The sequence below is a fragment of the Denticeps clupeoides genome, chromosome 2 (genome assembly GCF_900700375.1).
Source record: "Denticeps clupeoides chromosome 2, fDenClu1.1, whole genome shotgun sequence".
In the NCBI taxonomy this organism is placed as follows: domain Eukaryota; kingdom Metazoa; phylum Chordata; class Actinopteri; order Clupeiformes; family Denticipitidae; genus Denticeps; species Denticeps clupeoides.
This window is the reverse complement of record NC_041708.1, coordinates 202274-223024: the sequence shown is the minus strand read 5'-3', so window position 1 is coordinate 223024 and position 20751 is coordinate 202274. Positions and strand designations below refer to the sequence as shown.

At 48.4% G+C, this 20751-nt stretch overlaps 1 protein-coding gene across 8 annotated transcripts in view; it reads left to right on the top strand.

The window, feature by feature from the left end:
• Nucleotides 1–1116: 1116 nt before the first annotated feature.
• Nucleotides 1117–20751, top strand: part of LOC114784872 (calcium/calmodulin-dependent protein kinase type II subunit gamma) — a 26039-nt gene continuing 6404 nt past the window's right edge. For 2 of the 8 annotated variants that reach the window (XM_028970675.1, XM_028970670.1), the window contains exons 1-15: nucleotides 1117–1271; nucleotides 1740–1834; nucleotides 10340–10399; nucleotides 10845–10899; nucleotides 11033–11098; nucleotides 11900–11972; nucleotides 12776–12878; nucleotides 13964–14047; nucleotides 14210–14304; nucleotides 15128–15250; nucleotides 15392–15475; nucleotides 15579–15621; nucleotides 16444–16506; nucleotides 19721–19761; nucleotides 20586–20660. In XM_028970675.1, coding sequence (XP_028826508.1) covers nucleotides 1207–1271; nucleotides 1740–1834; nucleotides 10340–10399; nucleotides 10845–10899; nucleotides 11033–11098; nucleotides 11900–11972; nucleotides 12776–12878; nucleotides 13964–14047; nucleotides 14210–14304; nucleotides 15128–15250; nucleotides 15392–15475; nucleotides 15579–15621; nucleotides 16444–16506; nucleotides 19721–19761; nucleotides 20586–20660 — 1125 coding nt within the window. In that variant the 5' untranslated portion in view covers nucleotides 1117–1206. The remainder of the gene's footprint in view (nucleotides 1272–1739; nucleotides 1835–10339; nucleotides 10400–10844; nucleotides 10900–11032; nucleotides 11099–11899; nucleotides 11973–12775; nucleotides 12879–13963; nucleotides 14048–14209; nucleotides 14305–15127; nucleotides 15251–15391; nucleotides 15476–15578; nucleotides 15622–16443; nucleotides 16507–19720; nucleotides 19762–20585; nucleotides 20661–20751) is intronic. The other 6 variants (XM_028970676.1, XM_028970671.1, XM_028970677.1 and 3 more) reach the window with 3 other exon arrangements.

Here is a 20751-nt window from a genome sequence, read left to right as displayed (position 1 = left end):
GTTCTTTCTAGAAACACATAATGGCCGTAATGATGTGAGAATTCACTTTTTATGAAAAGTGAAAGTGAAACCCTGCAGCACAGCACACGGTGAAATGTGTCCTCGGTATTTAACCATCACCCTTGGTGAGGAGTGGGAACGATGACAGGCGGCCGGGGAGCATCAAGGGGACCTCAGTGGCACCTTGGCAGCTCGGTGTCATTCGAACCAGCAACCTTCTGATTACGGGGCTGCTTCCTTAACCGCTAGGCCACCGCTGCACCGACTAATAGCCTGCTAATGGAGTTAAAATGCACATGAAATAGACATAAAATTAAATGGGTGCAGTTGTTCTTGCAGAACCTATTGTCCATGTAAGTAATGCTTATCTTGATTTCTCCTTCTATTGAAGAAATATATGAAGGTCCCCATTTTGGTCACCAAGTTCACAAAATAATAATCCCGGAATACCGTTTTATATTGTGTGGTGAAAATGACAGTAAACCCAAGGGACATGTGGGTCCAAACACAGTTAATAATGTGTATGATTTCCTCTTGGTGTGAAATATTTGTAATAACATTTTAAAATAAAGAAATACATTTCATATGCAATATTTACATTATAAAGGGTTTTTACTAGTTATTACAATTAATGAAATCGGTAAAACTTCGTTATATATATATACATACACACACACACACACACACGAGTCCCTCACAACCTCGCCCCGCGTATGCACAGACGGCTTTAACCTGGACATGGGAAGTCTCGCGTTACGTCGCGGGATTTGGTCGCCGCCCGTCAGACGTGTGTTGCCAGGTTTACTTGTTCTAAACGAGCTTTGTCGTTTTAATAAATAATAAAAATATATCGCATCCATGCGAATTAAATGTCCATTACCGACGACTACTACATATAATCACATTATCTACAATATCTACATTTTCACTGTTTATTCTTACAGATTTATCGACATAAAAAGGAGAGGTGTAGAAAGGTGAGTTGTTGTGCAAAAGTACAAAACCTACTTTTGATGCACTAAAGTATAATATGTAATACATTTCAGGTAAACGTGCTGTAGGCGGTGCGTGGATCTGCGTAGTTCTGGCCGCAGACCTGGCAACCCCTCACCAGCCCCTTCCTCCCCGCCCTTCCCGTCTGCGTCTCTCCGAGTCGGTCCCCTCCCGGAGCCACACGCAGGAGCAGCAGCAGCAGCAGCAGACGACATGGCCGCGGTGGGGACCTGCACCCGCTTCACGGACGAGTACCAGCTGTACGAGGAGCTGGGCAAGTGCGTTCCCCTTCCGCAACTTTCTCCCGCGCCTCCGCCGCGCCTTGTTGTTGTCGTGGCCGGAACGTGTGTCCCGAACCGGCATCTGGCTCCGGAGTTCGTGTGTGTGTGTGTGTGTGTGTGTGTGTGTGTGTGTGTGTGTGTGTATGGAGGTGTGTACCGTGCAGGTGAAGGGGAAATGTCGGCGATATTAATCTGTTTACGGGCCGTTAAGTCGGGTTGCAGTCCGGCTCTACGTCAGCATTGATCGGCAATCCTCTTCTTACGTGTGTGTGTGTGTGTGTGTGTGTGTCTCTTTAACAGACGAAAAGGATGAGTGTGACCTGAGTGTGACAGAGAGGAGCAGTGTACGCGAGACTGCGTGTGCAAAACGTGTGTGTGGGTTTTTGCATGAGAGAATGTGTGTGTGTGTGTGTGTGTGTGTGTGTAAATGCACAGCTTCACCCTCTTCTGTGTGTTTCATGTCAGGGGCGCCTTCTCCGTGGTGCGCAGATGTGTGAAGAAATCCACCGGCCAGGAGTACGCCGCCAAGATCATCAACACCAAGAAGCTGTCGGCCAGAGGTCGGGCTTCCTGACACACACACACACACACACACACACACACACACACCACGGCAGACATGCATTGGAGACGCTTCCATCACAACTTTTACTGCAGACTTCCTGGGTATAAGTGTTGTGAAGTTTGTCGCCATGGCAACCGAGCAAAGACTTGACTGTGTCGCAAACATGCGACTTGGCCGGAGGAAATGACATCACCATGGTGATCACCGTCCACCGGTGTCTGAGGTGGACTGATGGATGAATATTAATGTCACAACGTGCGGAACTGCAGGGGTTCATATTCAACCTCAGGGCTTCGTAAAAAAAAACGTTTGGTGCAATTAAAACTGGCGATTAGGAGCGTCATGGGGAGAGGGCGTGGCTACAAACTTCCTGTGTGAAATCTGCTTTGACGATTTATTGGTTAATTTGATTTATTGATTAATTTTCCAGCCGCAGGGCGGGGCTACAGTCATGGTGAATTGTCCGTGCGCATTCGTTACAGCCCTCGTTTAAAACGAGGATCTTGTGTTTCTGACTTCATCGCTGATGATGGTGGACACGGACCTGGTACCGGCTGTGCGTCCCTCTTCCGTCCACCATGCGATGGTTGCAGTAGCTAGGCAACCCTCTCTCGCTCCATCAGCTGTTTATCTCGGTTAAGGTGGGGGATTCTCGATGGGAGATCTCCATAATCCTCTTCTGCTGGCCCGACGTGGCCCACGGTCCCTCGGCATGTGAGTCTTAATAAGCCCGGGCCTGGCCCCGCCCCCCCTGCTCCCCAGACGCAAGCCCCGCCCTTTCGTTAGGTGTCCTTGCGCTTTATAACGTTCTTTATTCGAGATGGAAATGGGTACAATGTCGCACGTCCTCGTCGTTGCTGACGTAGGAGAAGCACAGCGGAACGTTGTCATGTGTCCCCAAACCAAACTGGCCCGAGTGGTTAGAAGTCGTCCCCGGGGCCCTGGGGGACCCGTTCAGAAATGAGTCGCGGAGACGAGGTTCGTTTTCACGGCGCTAACGAGCCCGAGCGAGTAGCGCTCTCTCTCTCTCTCTCTCTCTCTCTCTCTCTCCCCCTCTCTCTCCTTCTCGGGATCCGGGTTAATCCACTTACCGCCGCGTCTCAGAGGTCACGGGTCTGAGCCTAGGTCAGGAGGGGGCACTGCACCCAAATATTGAACCATAAAACAGCTTGCAGTGTTGTGTGTTTGTACTAAAAATCTTTATTGCACGTGGTGATGTGGACGGAGTCCCTCTATAATTTGTGATGGTCGGAATGTTTGGACGTGGCGCTGTTTTTGCCGCTCGGGGACCGGTGAGAGCGCGATACGGAGCGTTGTGTCTCTGGCCCCGCGGGAAGGGCATCAGAGGGGGGACTCAGCGTGACTCAGGGTTCCTCGGCTCGCGGCGGCGCTTACGCAAGGCCTCGTGATGAAACGCCGCTCTGAGATAAGGTGTGACGGGTGGGCGGGGCCAGCGAGGACCTGCTGCTAGAAGCAGGGTTTCAATTTCCTGATGGACGTCGGCTCACGGGGAGTCGTGGTGGACTAGCAGCTTCCTGTGTGGGTTCATTTCAGCGAGACGCACACACACACACTAAACACCAAATAGCAACGTGATAGAATCACTCCGGCGAGGTGAAGGAGACGAAACACACACACACTTCTGCCCGTTCATCAGCAGCTGGACCACTGTGCAGGAAGGAGAAACGTCCACACACAGCAAACAGACAAAATGGGGACACGGCTGTAGCACTGTGTGTGTGTGTGTGTGTGTGTGTGTTATGAGTTGTGACGTGATTATCCTCCACACGGAGAGGAACTGTGGAGATGAGGGGATGAAGGATGGAGAGGTGGGTGGTGTTAAGACGCTGACAGACAGACAAGACAGACAGACAGACAGTGTGAGGTGGATCAAGGTGGCAAAAGTGAAGTGATTGTCATTGTAAGACACTGCAGCACAGCACACGGTGTCACTGTGAAATGTGTCCTCTGTGTTTAACCATCACCCTGAGTGGGCAGTGGGCACCATGACAGGCGCCCGGGGAGCAGTGTGTGGGGACGGGACCTTCATCGAGGGGATTTGAACCGGCAAGCTTCCGATTACGTGTCGAACCTGGGGCTTTGTGGTTTTCTGTGTTAACCACTAGGCTGCTACCAGCCCACATGTGCACTACCAACAGCTTGATAAGATTTTAATCAGCATTATGACCACATTAGTAGTCATGATATAGCTGGTGAGTCCTTGTGATTCTTCATTTTATTTCAAAGCTGAATACTGTTCCTGGCCCCGCCCCCTCCTCAACACCTGACCTCATTAAATTCTTGACAGTCTGTCAGCCCAACACACACACACACACACACACACCTTTACATTACAATGATTTACATAAATATTAATACACACACAGTAAATCCTCTTTCATTAATTTGTTCCTCACAGCTCTCTCTCACACACACACACACACACACACACACACACACACACACACTGGAGGCTTGTGAGTGAATAATTCAGTCTTGTTTCATTTCAGGAGTGCTGCTACTCTGACGGGCAGAGACACACACACCCACACACACACACACCAAGGTTGCGGTTGCAGTAATTATGTGGATTTGGAGCAGATTCGTATTTGTATTTTAAATCTGAATAAAGAATCTAAAATGTAAACCTGCCCACCTGACCAAAGCACAGAACCGTTCATCTCCAAGATGAAATGTACACACTTGATGAGATGATCTTTACTTACGTTGTTATAATATAACGTTGTCAAAAATAACTAGTATAAAGACTATAGCCAGTATAATCTAAAACATTCACTTTACAAATAAATAGTCAGGAAGAACTGTGGATGAGTGTATTTTATATATATATAGTTTTTCTTGGTTAATAAATCTGCAAAAACGTCAACAATTCTGTTTTTCTGTCAGTTTGAGGTGCTGTGTGTACATTAATGAGGGAAATATGTAAAGTATAAAGTGAAGTGATTGTCACATGTGATACACAGCAGCACAGCACATGGTGCACACAGTGAAATTTGTCCTCTGCATTTAACCATCACCCTGAATATAACAAATAGTGAAAAATTTAAGGGGATCTGAGTACTTTCTGTACCCGGGGGGGGGGGGACCGGGATTCGAACCAGCAACCTTCTGATTACGGGGCCCTACGGGGCATGCAGCCTGCCGCTGAAGGAGCTGCTCAGTCCTGTCCGGGTCTCCTGCATGGGGCGGGAGATGTTGTCCACCATTCTCCTGTCACCCATCACCTCCGCCAGGTCCGGAGGGCATCGTAGAACAGAGCTTGGCGGGGCGGGGAAGGGCCAGGAACCGTAATGCTGAGGGCAGATCTGTGTGTGTTTGTATTGCCCCGACACATTTTACCCATGTTCCGTGTGTGTGTGTGTGTGTGTGTGTGTCTCCTTGACCCACTTAAGTCCTGCCTGAAAGGAGAGACTCAAGCTCCTTAAAAATGAGAAGAGATGCATACCACAGCTTCCTGTGTGCGTCGTCTCGTTCCTGGTATTGTCTGTTGAGTTTACTGGTTCAATCCGACTGAGGTCCTCAGGTTACATATGTCTCTCTCTCGCTCTCTCTCTCTCACACACACACACACACACACACACACACACACACACACACACACGGTATAAATATTTCAGCAGGGACTTTCATAACAAAAACGGCGTGTGAAAGATTTCTGTCGTATCCGTCGCACGTATACAGAACCTGATCTGATCCCCCATCCCAAACATGATATGGAAGATTCCGTTTCATTCCGCCTCGGCGGTGTTGTGGTTCCATGCTTCGTTTCTTTCCATTTTGCCGTTTATTCCTTCGTTTCATGCTGTGGGTTTGAGTTTGATGCGGAGTCGGAGGCGATATTCTGACATTTGTCATGTTGAAATTTAGTTTGGCGGTGGATGGGGGTCATGTGATCTGGGCGCTTTTACTTGTATTTTACAAGTAAAATCCCTCTCTCAGAGACCGGGTGGACGGATGTGTGTGCGTGAGAGAGAGAGAGAGAGAGAGCCAGAGAGAAAGAGAATGGGCCAGACGATGTGGCCTTCAGCCTGGTGTCCAGGGATGAGTCTGTCTGGAGTGAGAAGGTCGCAGAATTACGGAACAGGCCGCGGTGAAAGTCATGTGTTTATGACTGAAGTGTGTGTGTGTGTGTGTGTGTGTGTGTTTCCCTCTCGGTTTTCTACAGCCACTTCAAACCCCTTGGCCTTGTGGGTAATTCTCAGAAAGCTTGGATAAACAATGATTATCCCTCCCTGTGTGTGTGTGTGTGTGTGTGTATGTGTGAGGCCACGCCCCCAAAATGATACTTGACTACAGATCTGGGATCAGCCGCCCTGCTCAGGTTTAAGTGGTTGGGGCGATCAGGGCACTTGGGAGAGGTGTGGTGAGCTGGTGGTCACATGACTCATTATGGGATAATGAAGTGAGCGACTGGAAACGAGCAGATGAAGTTTAATAAGCGGAGTCCCGTGCTTCTGCGATGGATCTGCATCTGACATGAGAAATGCGAGGTCCCCTGGTACAGCTACTAAACCATATCGAAGCAGGACATAATTTCTCATCAGGACCGCAGTGTTTTGGCCATATTTAATTTCTGGCCATTGTAGGGTATTTTTATCACATCAGATCGTAATGACCATAAACACATAACTAGGGTGGTAGTGGCCTAGTTGGTAACACACTCGCCTATGAACCAGAAGACCCAGGTTCAAACTCAACTTACTACCATCATGTCCCTGAGCAGGACACTTAACCCTGAGTGTCTCCAGGGGGGACTGTCCCTGTAACTACTGATTGTAAGTTGCTCTGTATAAGGGCGTCTGGTAAATACTGTAAATGTAAATAAACACACAGAAACACACACACACACATCAGGAAAAAAGTTGTGGTGAAGGTTCCCCAAGGTAAAGGACATCAGTCCTTTTGATACGTAAATCAAACCCTCACAAAACCTTCAGAATGGTCACCCAACACAGGCTGAAACTTATCTTACACGGAGGCTTCATTTGCTCCACGTCCCTTTCAGCCATAACCAATAGGATGACCAGAAGAACACTTATCCATTTACAGCATTTACCAGACGTCCTTATACAGAGCGACTTACAATCGGTAGTTACAGGGACAGTCCCCCCCTGGAGACACTCAGGGTTAAGTGTCTTGCTCAGGGACACGATGGTAGTAAGTGGGGTTTGAACCTGGGTCTTCTGGTTTATAGGCGAGTGTGTTAACCCGCTAGGCTACTACTACCTCTTTTCTTGAGAGCTGATTCCGCTTTTAGAATTGTCCAGATTTTTGAGCTGCTTAAACAATTGTCCCATCATGGCTATCCTACATGCCTATCCACTTCCACTTGCACGAGTGGACTGGTTTCCCGCCCACCTGCTCACGCTAGTCGATGTACCGTTAGCACACCCCACTCAGCCATTTAAGCAAATTTCTGTCTTTTTTTTTTTATCATGACCGTGAAAAATGTTTGTAAGGGAGACATGAAGATCTCCCTGTGCAGGATATCTCATCTCAATCTTGTCTTTATCTCATTCCTCTCACAAAAAATTTGGGCCAGTTTTTATAGACCTGGACCCACCCATTTATCAGGCTAACCATAAATGAATTATCTTTACATCAACATTACAACTGTTCATAATAAATGAAACGATAAACTAATAAGTATTTCTAATAAAATATTTGAATTGCACAACCATTGATTTATAAATCATTTTGCATCTTTACCTATAACCCCCTCTGCACCAATGCTGCCTTGGTACACTCTTAGCTCCGCCCTTCCCCAGCACCCGGGAAACATTTAAAACTTTTTTTTTTTTTACCTGGATATCACTAAATAAGTCACCATATCATGACATGCCAGCATCACTTTCATGTTTATTTAGGTTTCGCGTGATTACTTTTATTAGTTGCTAATCTCTGAAGCAGTTGGCCCAGCCAATCAGAGAGAGTTGAAGTCTTGTTGACAAACCTGTTCAAAATTTGGGCTTTACTGGAGAGTATATCCTTTTCTCTATCCTCTTTATGTGTGTGTATGTGTGTGTGTGTGTGTGTATAATTACATAACGCTCCCCACAAGATCACATTTAGTTTGTGTGTCTGAGCCTCTGCTGCTTGGGTTCTCTGTTTAATCCCAGAGGGAAAGTGCTTTTTGAATCGAATCACTATCACAACTTGGGACCTTTCACCGTTGCTTTGTTGCCATGTGTAGCTTTGGCTTGATGATCGTATGATGTCAGAGAAGTTTGACGTGAGAAGTCCTATATCCCATGTCCACCTCACCTAGATCAATGTTGAGAGGCCACAGTGTTTGGGGAGGTGCTGTTCCTGGATCAGTGTTGAGGGGTCATTGGTTGGGGGAGGTGCTGTTCCTGGATCGGTGTTGAGGGGTCGTTGGTTGGGGGAGGTGCTGTACCTGGATCGGTGTTGAGGGGTCATTTTTTCAGTGTTGAAGGGTCGTTGGTTGGGGGAGGTGCTGTTCCTGGATCAGTGTTGAGGGGTCGGTTGTTGGGGGAGGTGATGTTCCTGGATCAGTGTTGAGGTGTCGGTTGTTGGGGGAGGTGCTGTTCCTGGATCGGTGTTGAGGTGTCGGTTGTTGGGGGAGGTGCTGTTCCTGGATCGGTGTTGAGGGGTCGGTTGTTGGGGGAGGTGCTGTTCCTGGACCAGTGTCGAGGGGTCGGTTGTTGGGGGAGGTGCTGTTCCTGGATCAGTGTTGAGGGGTCGGTTGTTGGGGGAGGTGATGTTCCTGGATCAGTGTTGAGGTGTCGGTTGTTGGGGGAGGTGCTGTTCCTGGATCAGTGTTGAGGGGTCGTTGGTTGGGGGAGGTGCTGTTCCTGGATCAGTGTTGAGGGGTCGTTGGTTGGGGGAGGTGCTGTTCCTGGATCAGTGTTGAGGGGTCGTTGGTTGGGGGAGGTGCTTTTCCTGGATCAGTGTTGAGGGGTCGTTGGTTGGGGGAGGTGCTGTTCCTGGATCGGTGTTGAGGGGTCGTTGGTTGGGGGAGGTGCTGTTCCTGGATCAGTGTTGAGGGGTCGTTGGTTGGGGGAGGTGCTGTTCCTGGATCAGTGTTGAGGGGTCGTTGGTTGGGGGAGGTGCTGTTCCTGGATCAGTGTTGAGGGGTCGTTGATTGGGGGAGGTGCTGTTCCTGGATCAGTGTTGAGGGGTCGTTGATTGGGGGAGGTGCTGTTCCTGGATCAGTGTTGAGGGGTCGTTGGTTGGGGGAGGTGCTGTTCCTGGATCAGTGTTGAGGGGTCGTTGGTTGGGGGAGGTGCTGTTCCTGGATCAGTGTTGAGGGGTCGTTGGTTGGGGGAGGTGCTGTTCCTGGATCAGTGTTGAGGGGTCGTTGGTTGGGGGAGGTTCGTTGTTGGTGAGGAGTCGTTGAGCCTGCGGGGCTGCAGCTGCCCAATTACAGAGACAGGAAGTGGTGCAGAGGGGAGCCTAATTAAAGCAGCTTTCTGCCCAACACACACACACAGTAAATAGTTTTACGTATGCGGTATTTCACACGCGTGTTCATGTATGTGTGTGTAGGTCTTGTCATCTTCTTTCAGCTGTGTGTGTTTGTCTGTTGATGCTACGTCATTACTGTAATTAGATGAGGACTTACTGTCTCTCTCTCTCTCTCTCTCTCTCCATCCATCTGCTTCTCCTCTTTCTTACACGCTTATACATTCTTTCATTCATTTTTGATTTTTAAAATAATGAAGAAATGCATTGTGGGAAGTGCTATGATGTCGTGTGTGTGTATGTGTGTGTGTGTGTGTGTGTGTGTGTGTGTGTGTGTGTGTGTGTGTGTGTGAGAGAGAGAGAGGCTTCTCAGCCAGGGTCAGAGGTCAGGGTGTTGCCAAAAATGTCTCATCTTCCATGAAATCTCATTATGGTCGAGTGCGGTGTCCCTGACGTCCCGTTAAAAACAGGTTAATTACTAACATCCTGTTAAAAAAGTAGCTGAGGACACGAACCAGTTGAGGAGGGAAAGCTGTTCTCTCTCTCTCTCACACACACACACACACACACACATTTAGTTTTAATGAAATGTAGCCCAGCAGGAAGTAGCCAGTTCCATCCCATCAATAAAAAGAGCTCCTCCCTCTTTACACACGTCCACCCATCCTGCCGCCCTGCTGGCTACTTCATGGTGAGGTGGTCCGGTTCCGTCCCGGTTCTGCTGTTTGGGGGACATCGAGTTGTCCAAGTTGTGAGGTTTATGTGTGTGTGTGTGTGTGTGTGTGTAGTGCTGACGCAGCGATGTTCTCAAGTCTCGCCCTCGCTGGTTTCTGTAGCCCAGTTCTGTCACCATGTTCTTGTTGTCTCTGATTTATTTGTTGCGCTCGTTCATATTCGTTCACCCACAAGACACTCCAGGAAAAACACACACGCGCCCCAAGATTAATGAATAAAATAAGAAAAACTGGGCTATTTATGAGTTTTAAAAAAGCACCGCGCCAGCATGCACCGCGCCGGTGTAAACGCATGTCCCCGTCTCTGTCTCCTGCTGCAGACCATCAGAAGCTGGAGCGCGAGGCTCGCATCTGCCGCCTGCTCAAACACCCCAACATCGGTGAGTGTGTCTCTCCTTCGCGAGTGTGAGAGTGTGTGTGTGTCCTGTTTATAATCTCTGCTGATCTTCATCATCATCATCATCACTGTGGGGAGAGGCGGAGTTTCACACACTTGCTGGAATGAGGGGAGGAGCGGGACAGCGCTCCGAGGAACTGTGATTACCCACAATGCAGTGGACGAAATGAAGAGAGGGGAACGGCAAACAGAGCAGTCTGAATATTTACACACACACACACACCTCTCTGTCTTTCGGTTTCCCTCCCAAGGGGTCCTGCCATTCTAGGCTGTGTTTACGCTGGCCCCTCTCTCCCCCACCATGTGTGTGTTTGTGATCAGTCGTTGAAACACACACACACACACCCACGCACGCACGCACGCCCATCAGGTCTACGGTTCTATAATGTCTCGTTCTACGTGCTCTCTCTCTCTCTGTCTGTCTCCAGTCCGCCTGCATGACAGCATCTCGGAGGAAGGCTTCCATTACCTCGTCTTTGACCTGTGAGTACGGGCGTAGTGCCGCGTGATCCCAGAATGCACCACGCACGCCGGCTTCGTCCTGTCGGAGAAGTGGCGTGGACGTACGGTTTCCCGGACGTTTCTGAGAGCGCTCTCTTCTCTCTCCTCTGCTCAGGGTGACGGGTGGAGAGCTGTTTGAAGACATCGTGGCCAGAGAGTACTACAGCGAGGCTGACGCCAGGTGGGCGGTGCCGTACACATCTAACTCCGCCCACATCTTACTTTATCACACATACAGTCAGTATGTTAATATAACACACCCGCCTATAAACCAGAAGAGCCAGAAGACCCAGGTTCAAACCCCACTTACTACCATCGTGTCCCTGAGCAGGACACTTAACCCTGAGTGTCTCCAGGGAGGGACTGTCCCTGTAACTACTGACTGTAAGTCGCTCTGGATAAGGGCGTCTGGTAAACGTTGAAGGTTCATGAAAATGTGGCTGTTGGCCCTTATCGTGAAAAGCAGAATTGAACTCTGTCCTCCTCTGATCAGCGTGTGGCTGTGTCCTCCTCCTCCTCCTCCTCCTCCTCTCCTCTCCGGCCGGCCGTATTACTGGATTACCGGATTAGTTTCCTCAGGCGTATTGTTTGGCGGGCGGAGTTAAAGGCAGTAATCACTAATGCCCGTGGCGGTTTCCCATCATCCTCTGCTCCTCATGTATGTTGTATGTGCTCCTCCACATTGCCCTTTGACCTCTATGTCCGGAGTGTCGGGGAATTACCGGATGCCTGCAGCAGCGCCTTCTTCATGGGCGGGGTTATTAACTGAATGGCGGCGTAGAAGCGGCTTTATGTTTCATGTGCCGTATGTGTGTGTTTGCACCAGGTCTTCTCAGCCGTTGTCACAGTGATATGGTACCGACCCCATGAACACCTTTGACCCTGCGACTGACCCCATGAATGGACATCGTCGTGGTGACCTTTGCTGAAACGGTCAACTAAATGATCAATTAAATAAAATCTTTTTCTGTCCGTCCTTCAGCCAGTGCATCAATCAGATCCTGGAAAGCGTCAATCACATCCACCAGCATGATATTGTGCACAGGGACCTGAAGGTGAGTGAGTGACGATACACACACACACACACACACACACTGCCTCTGGCCGTGTCCATGGTGATGTACTGCGTCACATGACGCGGTGTGGAAGAGAAGGAATAAGACTCGACCGAATCGCACACACCTTTTTAGTGCCGATTGTTGTCAACTCTGGAATGCGAGGGGGGGGGGGGGGGTCTGTGCCACTGGGGGTTGCCATGGCGACGTGCGTGATCTCACAACTGTTGCTAGCGCGGCCGGGCCGGTGGGAGGGGGCCGCGCCCCTCGCCAGCTCATTTGCTTGCAGCGCGGCGGCGTGATCGCCGGAGAGGATGTCACAGGGAACGTCTTTTATAAAGCCAGACAGCAGCAGGAGAAGAAGAAGAAGAAGAAACACGATCATTCATTCATTCTTTTATTGTTCCCGTGCAGCCAGTAAGATGGGATGGATCAGGAATTAACACACACACACACACTTCATTAGATTATGCTAATAAGGTTTTAAACCACTTACTAATTGGACGTTATGTCGGAGGGTGTGTCATGTAGTGAAGTGGGCGTGTGGCCTACGAGAGATTCCCACAACGCATTACACCTTCCTCGCCTTTTATCTCATCGTTCCTGGAGTTAGTTCCAGATACTGTCAGCAGCCGTCAGGCTGGTAGCAAATTATCACGCCGCACGGTGCTGCTGCAAATTTGACCTGAAGAGCCTCTCAGCCAATCAGAACGCGAGAACCGAGAACTTTGCTTTTAGCTTGAACGCACGTAGCCGAGCTGGTCTGTTTTTGACGTGTTTGTGACGTGTGTTTGCGCCGACAGCCCGAGAACCTCCTCCTGGCGAGCAAGATGAAGGGCGCGGCGGTGAAGCTGGCCGACTTCGGCCTCGCCATCGAGGTGCAGGGCGAGCAGCAGGCCTGGTTCGGTGAGTCGTCCCTCTCCTCACAGGTTCATCCGTACGAACCCGTTGAATATGAACCCAAGGCCACGTCTCGTCTGGAGGGGTTCCAGTTGTCGTCCGCGCAGATTGGCGCTCCCGGCGTGTTCCGGGATTCTCCGTACGTACCTGTGCCGTGTATTGTTCTGCTCAGGGCGGCTCAGCGTGTGCTTACAGCGTAGCGGCAGGAGGATGAGGGTGATGTAACGCTGCCACATGTCACTCTCATTAAAGGAATTGGGGGCGATGCAGCCGGGGACCCTGCCCCCTACTGGAGACTGCGGGAAACGTTCTGCTTTGGGATTTTGTTCTAATAACTGGTCCCTGAGTTCTATAGGATTATGTTGTTATTTTTTAATTCTTTTGTCCCCACATTGTCTTCTGACGTTGTGTGTCCACAATGCAGCGAGATCATGGAGTAGCGTGAAGTACGGAGGTGAAACTCGCCTTTACTGTACGAATGCACAAAATGGAACGTGCAGCAGTGTTCGCGTCCAAGACGCCGCTCAGTGGAAATGTAAAGAGTGGCTTAGCTGATCCGGTGGGGCGAAAACATTGCCTGGGAGATGAGAAGAGTTGAGCCGATGTGCTGAATGGCAAGTAGAAATGAGCAGGAGGTGTACAGGGGCAGCGGTGGCCTAGCGGTTAAGGAAGCGGCCGCGTAATCAGAAGGTTGCCAGTTCGAATCCCGATCCGCCAAGGTGCCACTGAGCAAAGCACCGTCCCCACACACTGCTCCAAGGGTTAAATGCAGAGGACAAATTTCACTGTGTGCACCGTGTGCTGTGCTGCTGTGTATCACAAGTGACAATCACTTCACTTAATGTCACTTAATGTTATCTTGACGTTTCTCATGAACGATGGAACTCATAGTCTGAGCTGATAGTGATGATAGTCATGTTAGAGATAAGAACCACCGCTTTGGAACGTCTGAATTTCTGTGTGGCCTCATGTCCTTTTCATCCATCTATCCATCCACCTTCACTTCTATCCTCTCATTCGTCCATTTGCCCATCCACCCATCCATCCGGTTTTTCTTTCTTGCTTTTTCACTTTCTTATTTTGCTTGACAGGTTTTGCTGGAACTCCAGGTTACCTCTCCCCCGAAGTGCTCCGGAAAGATCCATATGGGAAACCGGTGGATATCTGGGCGTGTGGTGAGTGCTTTTTTTTTTTTTCAATTCTTTAATTCTTCTTCTGATAATGCTGCTAATTGTCCTTAACAGGCTCCATCTTCAGAATAGGGGCGCCTGGATCTTTTGAGTGGCTGTGTAGGATTATGTGTTTATTAGGCCACCTTTCACGTTTCCTCTCGACAGGGGTGATCCTGTACATCCTCCTGGTGGGCTACCCTCCGTTCTGGGACGAGGATCAGCACAAGCTCTACCAGCAGATCAAAGCCGGCGCGTACGACGTGAGTTGGTCTCCTGGGTGACAGCCGGTGGGGCAATCCTGTTACCCTAGACCCTCAGCTGTAGCAGCTGCTTAATTTTTAATTGAGTCTCGTTGAGCTGTGCTGCTGCTATTGATCCTGTTAGAGACGCCCTGACGCATTGCAGAGGGATGAGCGACGCCCTTTGTGTGTGTGTGTGTGTGTGTGTTGCATGCATGGGTGTGTGTGTATGCCCACACTAACTGATATTTATCTGTATGCACATGCATGTGTGTGTTAGGGACAGTGGTCATGTTTCAATTTTCTGACCCTTTGTGTCTCTCACTTAATTAAATTGAATATAACATTGGTGGATTTTTGTGGGGTCTCAGCGTCTAAGGTGGTAGCCTAGCGGGTAACACACTCGCCTATGAACCAGAAGACCCAGGTTCAGACCCCACTTACTACCATCGTGTCCCCGAGCAAGACACTTAACCCGGACTGTCTCCCGGGGGGGACTGTCCCTGTAACTACTGATTTGTAAGTAGCTTTGGATAAGGGCGTCTGGTAAATGCCATAAATGTAAATGTCTTCAGAGGCCCAGACATGAACCACGTTTCCCCATTACTGATTGTTTCAAACACGAAATGCACAAAACAATCAAGAATCTGGTGAAATATTTAGTATTGAACTGCCATTCCACAACTTTAAAACCACCCAATCTGGCAACACGCCATTACACAAGTAGCCTATTAGCAAATTCTACACCGTGCTTGTCAGGGCCTGATTTGTAGCACCGGTGAACACACACTCTTGGTATAAGTTGTTGTTTTGATTGTGTCTGATTTGTACATTTACATTTCAGTTCCCCTCCCCTGAGTGGGATACGGTGACGCCCGAAGCCAAAAACCTCATCAACCAGATGTTGACCATCAACCCAGCCAAGAGGATCACCGCTGAGCAGGCACTCAAACACCCATGGGTCTGCGTAAGTGGCTCCCTGACACAGACTACACTTCCCACCATGCCCGGGGATTGGCATTATACAATTTATTCTCAGTTCAGTTTAGCAGATACATTAAATCTCGAGATGCTTGAAATGTCACTCATTCGTGTCTCGTCTTCGCAGCAACGCTCCACTGTAGCCTCCATGATGCACCGCCAGGAGACGGTTGAATGCCTACGCAAGTTCAATGCCAGGAGGAAGCTGAAGGTGAAGTGACCTCACATTCCACATTTTTTCTACTCTGGCCACTCCCTGAAAATGCTGACCAAATCCCTTTTCTTCCTCTTTCCTCCTCCTCCTCTTACTCCAGGGAGCCATCCTCACCACCATGCTGGTTTCCAGGAACTTCTCGGGTGAGTGTCCGGGCCCGAGTTGGCCGTGGCTCTCCCAGGCTTCATGAGATTCTCTAGAGGTCAAAGGGCAGCCATAGCTAAGCTTCTGAAAAATGTGATTAACTGCAATTTATTCTACTGAGTCAATCAAATTAGCCTGATGGTTACTAATTAGCCTCACATTACTAATAAGATGTACCTTGTCATGTTTAATTATTGCTCAGTTTTCCAGTTGCCAGTGCTTGGTAAAAGTATAAGGAGTTCTAAAGTCAAGGAGAAGCGCAGATTCAGAGATGACAGAGATTAGATGAAAATTGCTTAAATTAACTAGATCTGGCAACATGTTTATATTGTGGTGAGGGTTAAGAAAACCTCTGATCGTTCTATTGTTAGCTAAAGGAATGTAAGATAATATAAAAATGAAAAGAAACACGTCATTTATTCATTTGATAGAAATTTAATCCATAGTTATGGAAGTGGTTTTGAGAGCCTTGGTGTCTGTAGGTTGTAGAATTCTGTGGTCACTGTTTGAACAGTGGGCCGCTGACCTTGACTGGTTTTATATAAATGCTTTATATCAGAGTCAGCGCAGGACTGGTGATTAATGACCTGTCAGACCCTGAAGATAAACGTGTCCATCATCTCAATTTCGGGGCTTCAGCCATCAGAAACATCTCTCATCTAATTGTTTTATTAGGGTTTTTTTATGCCTCAGGATGCCATAGTGCTAGATGTTTAAGGAAAAGCAGTTCTGGATTTGGGATCCTGGTAACTTCTAGGTAACAATAGGGTGCCGTCCTTTTGCTTAGTTCCTCCCCAATTCTATACCTCTCTGTCCGGTAGTTGGCCGGCAGCATACCAGCCCTGCTGCTGCCACCACCAGCACTGCCGCTCTTGCCCAGGAAGGTAGGTGGAGGAGGCCCATCTCCAACCACCCTCACCCACACCGCTCCCAGCGCCCTGCATGCTGCCTGTTCTACCACACACACTTCACACACTCCACCCAGCACCACCAGGCCCCTCCTTCCCTCGGTGAGCTGGCGGTGCTGCTTCACACGGGCCGGCAGGAGCGGGGTTGGCTTGCTGCCAGTCGTCAGACCCCCAGCGGCTGGTTGCGGGGGGTCCAGCGGGGACCAGGCGTTCTGCGTGGACAGAGGGCAGGAGGACAGATTATTGGAAATGTCAGCTTCATTACAATATGTTAGTTTTCAGCAGGTTTTAACATGAACGTCAAAGGTAAAGCACAACACATGACACTGTACATAACTCAAGACAAAATGCATTACACCATATATAACACGGTACAATGCCAAACAACACTCTACATAACACTGTACAACATAACTCACACCATATATAACTCTATACAACATACACTACACCATATATATTACCGGACAACACAAAACAGCAATCATAACCCTGTAGTTGTCCTACTTTAAAAGATGAGAGAGGTCTGTAATTTTCATTATTGGTACACTTTAAATGTCACAGAATGTAAAAAAAAAAAAATCCAGGAAATCAGTCACGTATGGTTTTTCAAGAATTTATTTGGTGTGAATAAATAAGTATTTGGTCTATAGCAAAAGTTCACCTCAATACCTTGTAATGTAACCTTGGCAATGACAGAGGTCAAACGTTTCCTGTAGGTCTTCACCAGATTTGGTAATTTGGCCCATTCTTACATACAAATATTCTCAAGATTCACACTGGTTCACAGTGGGTTTGGTGTTCTTGCGATGCAACTACTTTGGTCTCATCTGACCACATGACATCCTCCCAGTCCACCGTTGGATTATCCAAGAATCATCCATGCTCTCTGGCAAACTTTAGACGGGTCTGGACATGTGCTGGCTTGATCCTGCGCTGCAGGATTTTAATCCACGACACCATAGTGTGTTACTAGTAACAGTCTGTCTGTAACGGACAGAATTCTTGCTTGTTTGTTGGTGATACTAATTTTCTGCACCATTATAGAAATTATTTAAAAATCATACAATTTTATTTCTTGGTTTTCTTTTTTACATTATGTCTCAGTAGCACCTTGGCGGCTCGGGATTACCAATCTACTTCCTAGGCCACCACTGCTCACTACGCCTACCACTGTGTGTGTGTGTGTGTTTTTTATATATATATATATAAATATATATATATATATATATATATGTATATATAAACACTATGACACACATGGCACTTACACAATGCAAAACATTATACAAATAAGACATACTACAACAGAACCACATAACACTACTCAACATAACGTTGTGATGTGCGCCAGCTTGTTGAGGAAACTGGCGTGGAAATTGCCAGGAAATTGCGACTGATAATGACAGAAGGTGTTGTTTCCAGACTTTATAAAAAGAGACAGTTGATGAGGTCACTCCCACTTACAGAACCTCCAGTTTGCGCCCTGACCATACAGTACAGGCCAAAAGTCTGGACACCTTCCTATTCAGCGTGTTTTCTTTATCTTCATGACCATTTACGTTGGTAGATTCTCACTGAAGGCATCAAAACTATGAATGAACACATGTGGAGTTCTGTACTTAACAAAAAAAGGTGAAATAAATGAAAACATGTTTTATATTCTAGTTTCTTTGCTCTGATTCCTGCTTTACACACTCTTGGCATTCTCTCGATGAGCTTCAAGAGGTCGTCACCTGAAATGCTTCTCCAACAGTCTTGAAGGAGTTCCCAGAGGTGTTTAGCACTTTTTTACGGCATTTATCAGACGCCCTTATCCAGAGCGACTTACAATCAGTAGTTACAGGGACAGTCCCCCTGGAGCAACTTAGGGTTAAGTGTCTTGCTCAGGGACACAATGGTAGTAAGCGGGACTTGAACCCGGGTCTTCTGGTTCATAGGCGAGTGTGTTACCCACTAGGCTACTACTAGGCACTTGTTGGTCCAGCTCACCCCAAACCATCTGGACTGGGTTCAGGTCCGGTGACTGTGGAGGTCAGGTCTCCACTTTTTGTTAAGTACAGAACTCTACATGTGTTCATTCATAGTTTTGATGCCTTCAGTGAGAATCTACCAACGTAAATGGTCATGAAAATAAACACGTTGAATGAGAAGGTGTCCAGACTGTACTGTACTGCCTGTACTGTACGTCTACTAACATTCGTGAAGTTCTTCTGTGAGCAGAGGAGCTGAAAACGAACGCTGAGCGACTTGTTTTGAAGTCGCTGTCAGATGGCTTTTGCCTCAGGGAGCTTGAGGCGTTGACTAAAATCCGAGTTTGCGGGTGAGGTGGAGGTTACAGGTCAGCACCACACTCCTCACAAGGTAAGAACAGAGCTTAATCTCGACAGGCCTTCTCCAGGAATGAACGCTATGCATCCAGCCAATGCTGTGGCATTTCCCGTACTCCGCGTGGAGTGGGCTGGATTTGGGTGGTGTATTGGCGATGAGGTGATGGGGTCCCTGCTCATGGACCAGTGGCCGGACTCCCGTGCTCTGACCACTGAGCCACTCGGCTTAAGCTTGTAGTGCACATGTACATGCCTGAAACCAGAGGTCAGCATGCAGAAATGGAGAAGCGTTGCATGGCTGGCTGCATTGCATGGTCCTGAATGCTGCCGACGCCCCTGGTTTGGCTGTAATGGTGTCACTTTACGTGTTTCTGCTGCCCCTTTTTCATGAACTAATGAAATCGTCGAAATCTAAAACCAGAGCAGAATCAACATGATATGAAAACTAGAGCGTAGGGATGTGTGAAGGGGGTGGGGTCCAAATTAAGTGAAAAATGCAAAACTTTAATGAGACTGGTTTGCATGCAATAGTGTGTGTGTTTGTGTTAAATCCATATGAAGAATAGAACCTTCGGCCCTCATTAGCTGACCCCCAAAGCTTCGTCCCCCCCATTGATCTGAAACCCTTAAATCAGACCTTGGGGAAATTATGGCTGTCGTGAAAAAGAAATCAATGGCATACATTACCCAGCATTCTGCTCATTACGCCAGTAACTGCTAATTAACGACTGCTTGGTTCCCGCCTTGTTGTCTGAGATGAGGTTTGTCAGGCGGAGAGTTTAACGAACTTTGCGTGAATCCGCCCGTTGGCCGGGGTCTCTGAAGCTCGTCGCACTAACCTACGTCTCTTCTTCTTTCAGCCTGCCGAAGCCTGCTCAACAAAAAAGCTGATGGTGTGAAGGTAAGGTGACAGTCCCGGAAGCTGTCCCCAAGCCTTTCGAAGGCGCTCGCGCCCCATTTCCGGGGTCCGGCCCCCCAGTGACTCTGCTGAATACCTGTCTCGTTCAGGTCGATCGAGAGGTCGCCATTTCTCTTCTCGCTGTGTTGTCGCGACGCCATTAGAAAAGGACAAGGCGGCGTCCCCCGTGCCGGCGTTGTCCACGTTGTCCGTCGCCCAGCAGTCGCTGCTGTTGTGGCGCTGTTGTAGCAACAGTCATGGCTGCTGGAGCACCTTCACACCTTCGGCAGGAGAAGACGGGCCTGCCTGGCATGAAGGAGTGGAGGAGACTCCAATGTTTATGACACCAGCTTGTCGCTGTATATTTTAAATCCAGAGGTGTATTTTAACATTCCAGGTGTATTTGAAGGTAGTGGGAATGATAATAGTCTTCTATATTTAGGTATTGGCATTCTTCTGCCAAATATCAAGGCGATTTTCAACCCGTTTTAACCACAGGCGACATTGAAATTTCATTTTGACTCATTGTTAATGAACCACAACAGGACAGAAGACCTGGTTCAGTGAGAGAGAAGAATATTTGATTGTATTGTTTTAATTCTAGATGAATTTTGGATTGAAGCAGAATTCCCAAAGTGCAACGTCCTGTTTAATGTGTGTGTGTGTGTGTGTGTGTCCGGGTGAGCTGGCTTTCATGACGTAGCGATGGAAAGACACCCTGTGTCCCTTCCGTCCTGCGCTCTGATTGGCTGAGCTGGGGTGTTGGTCATGTGATTCCCCTGGACAGGAAGTCACTGTGTTTGTTTGTGTTTTCCTCTCTGCTTCAGCCGCAGACAAACAACACAAAAAACAATGTAGTGAGCGCTAAAAACGACACCAACGCGGCCGCCTGCGCACCAATGGTACCTCTTCTCAACGTCTCCGCCCTCCACCCGCTGTCACCTCCCTGTCCCCCTCTGTGCTCTGTGCTTCCATCCGCCATTCGCTGATCTC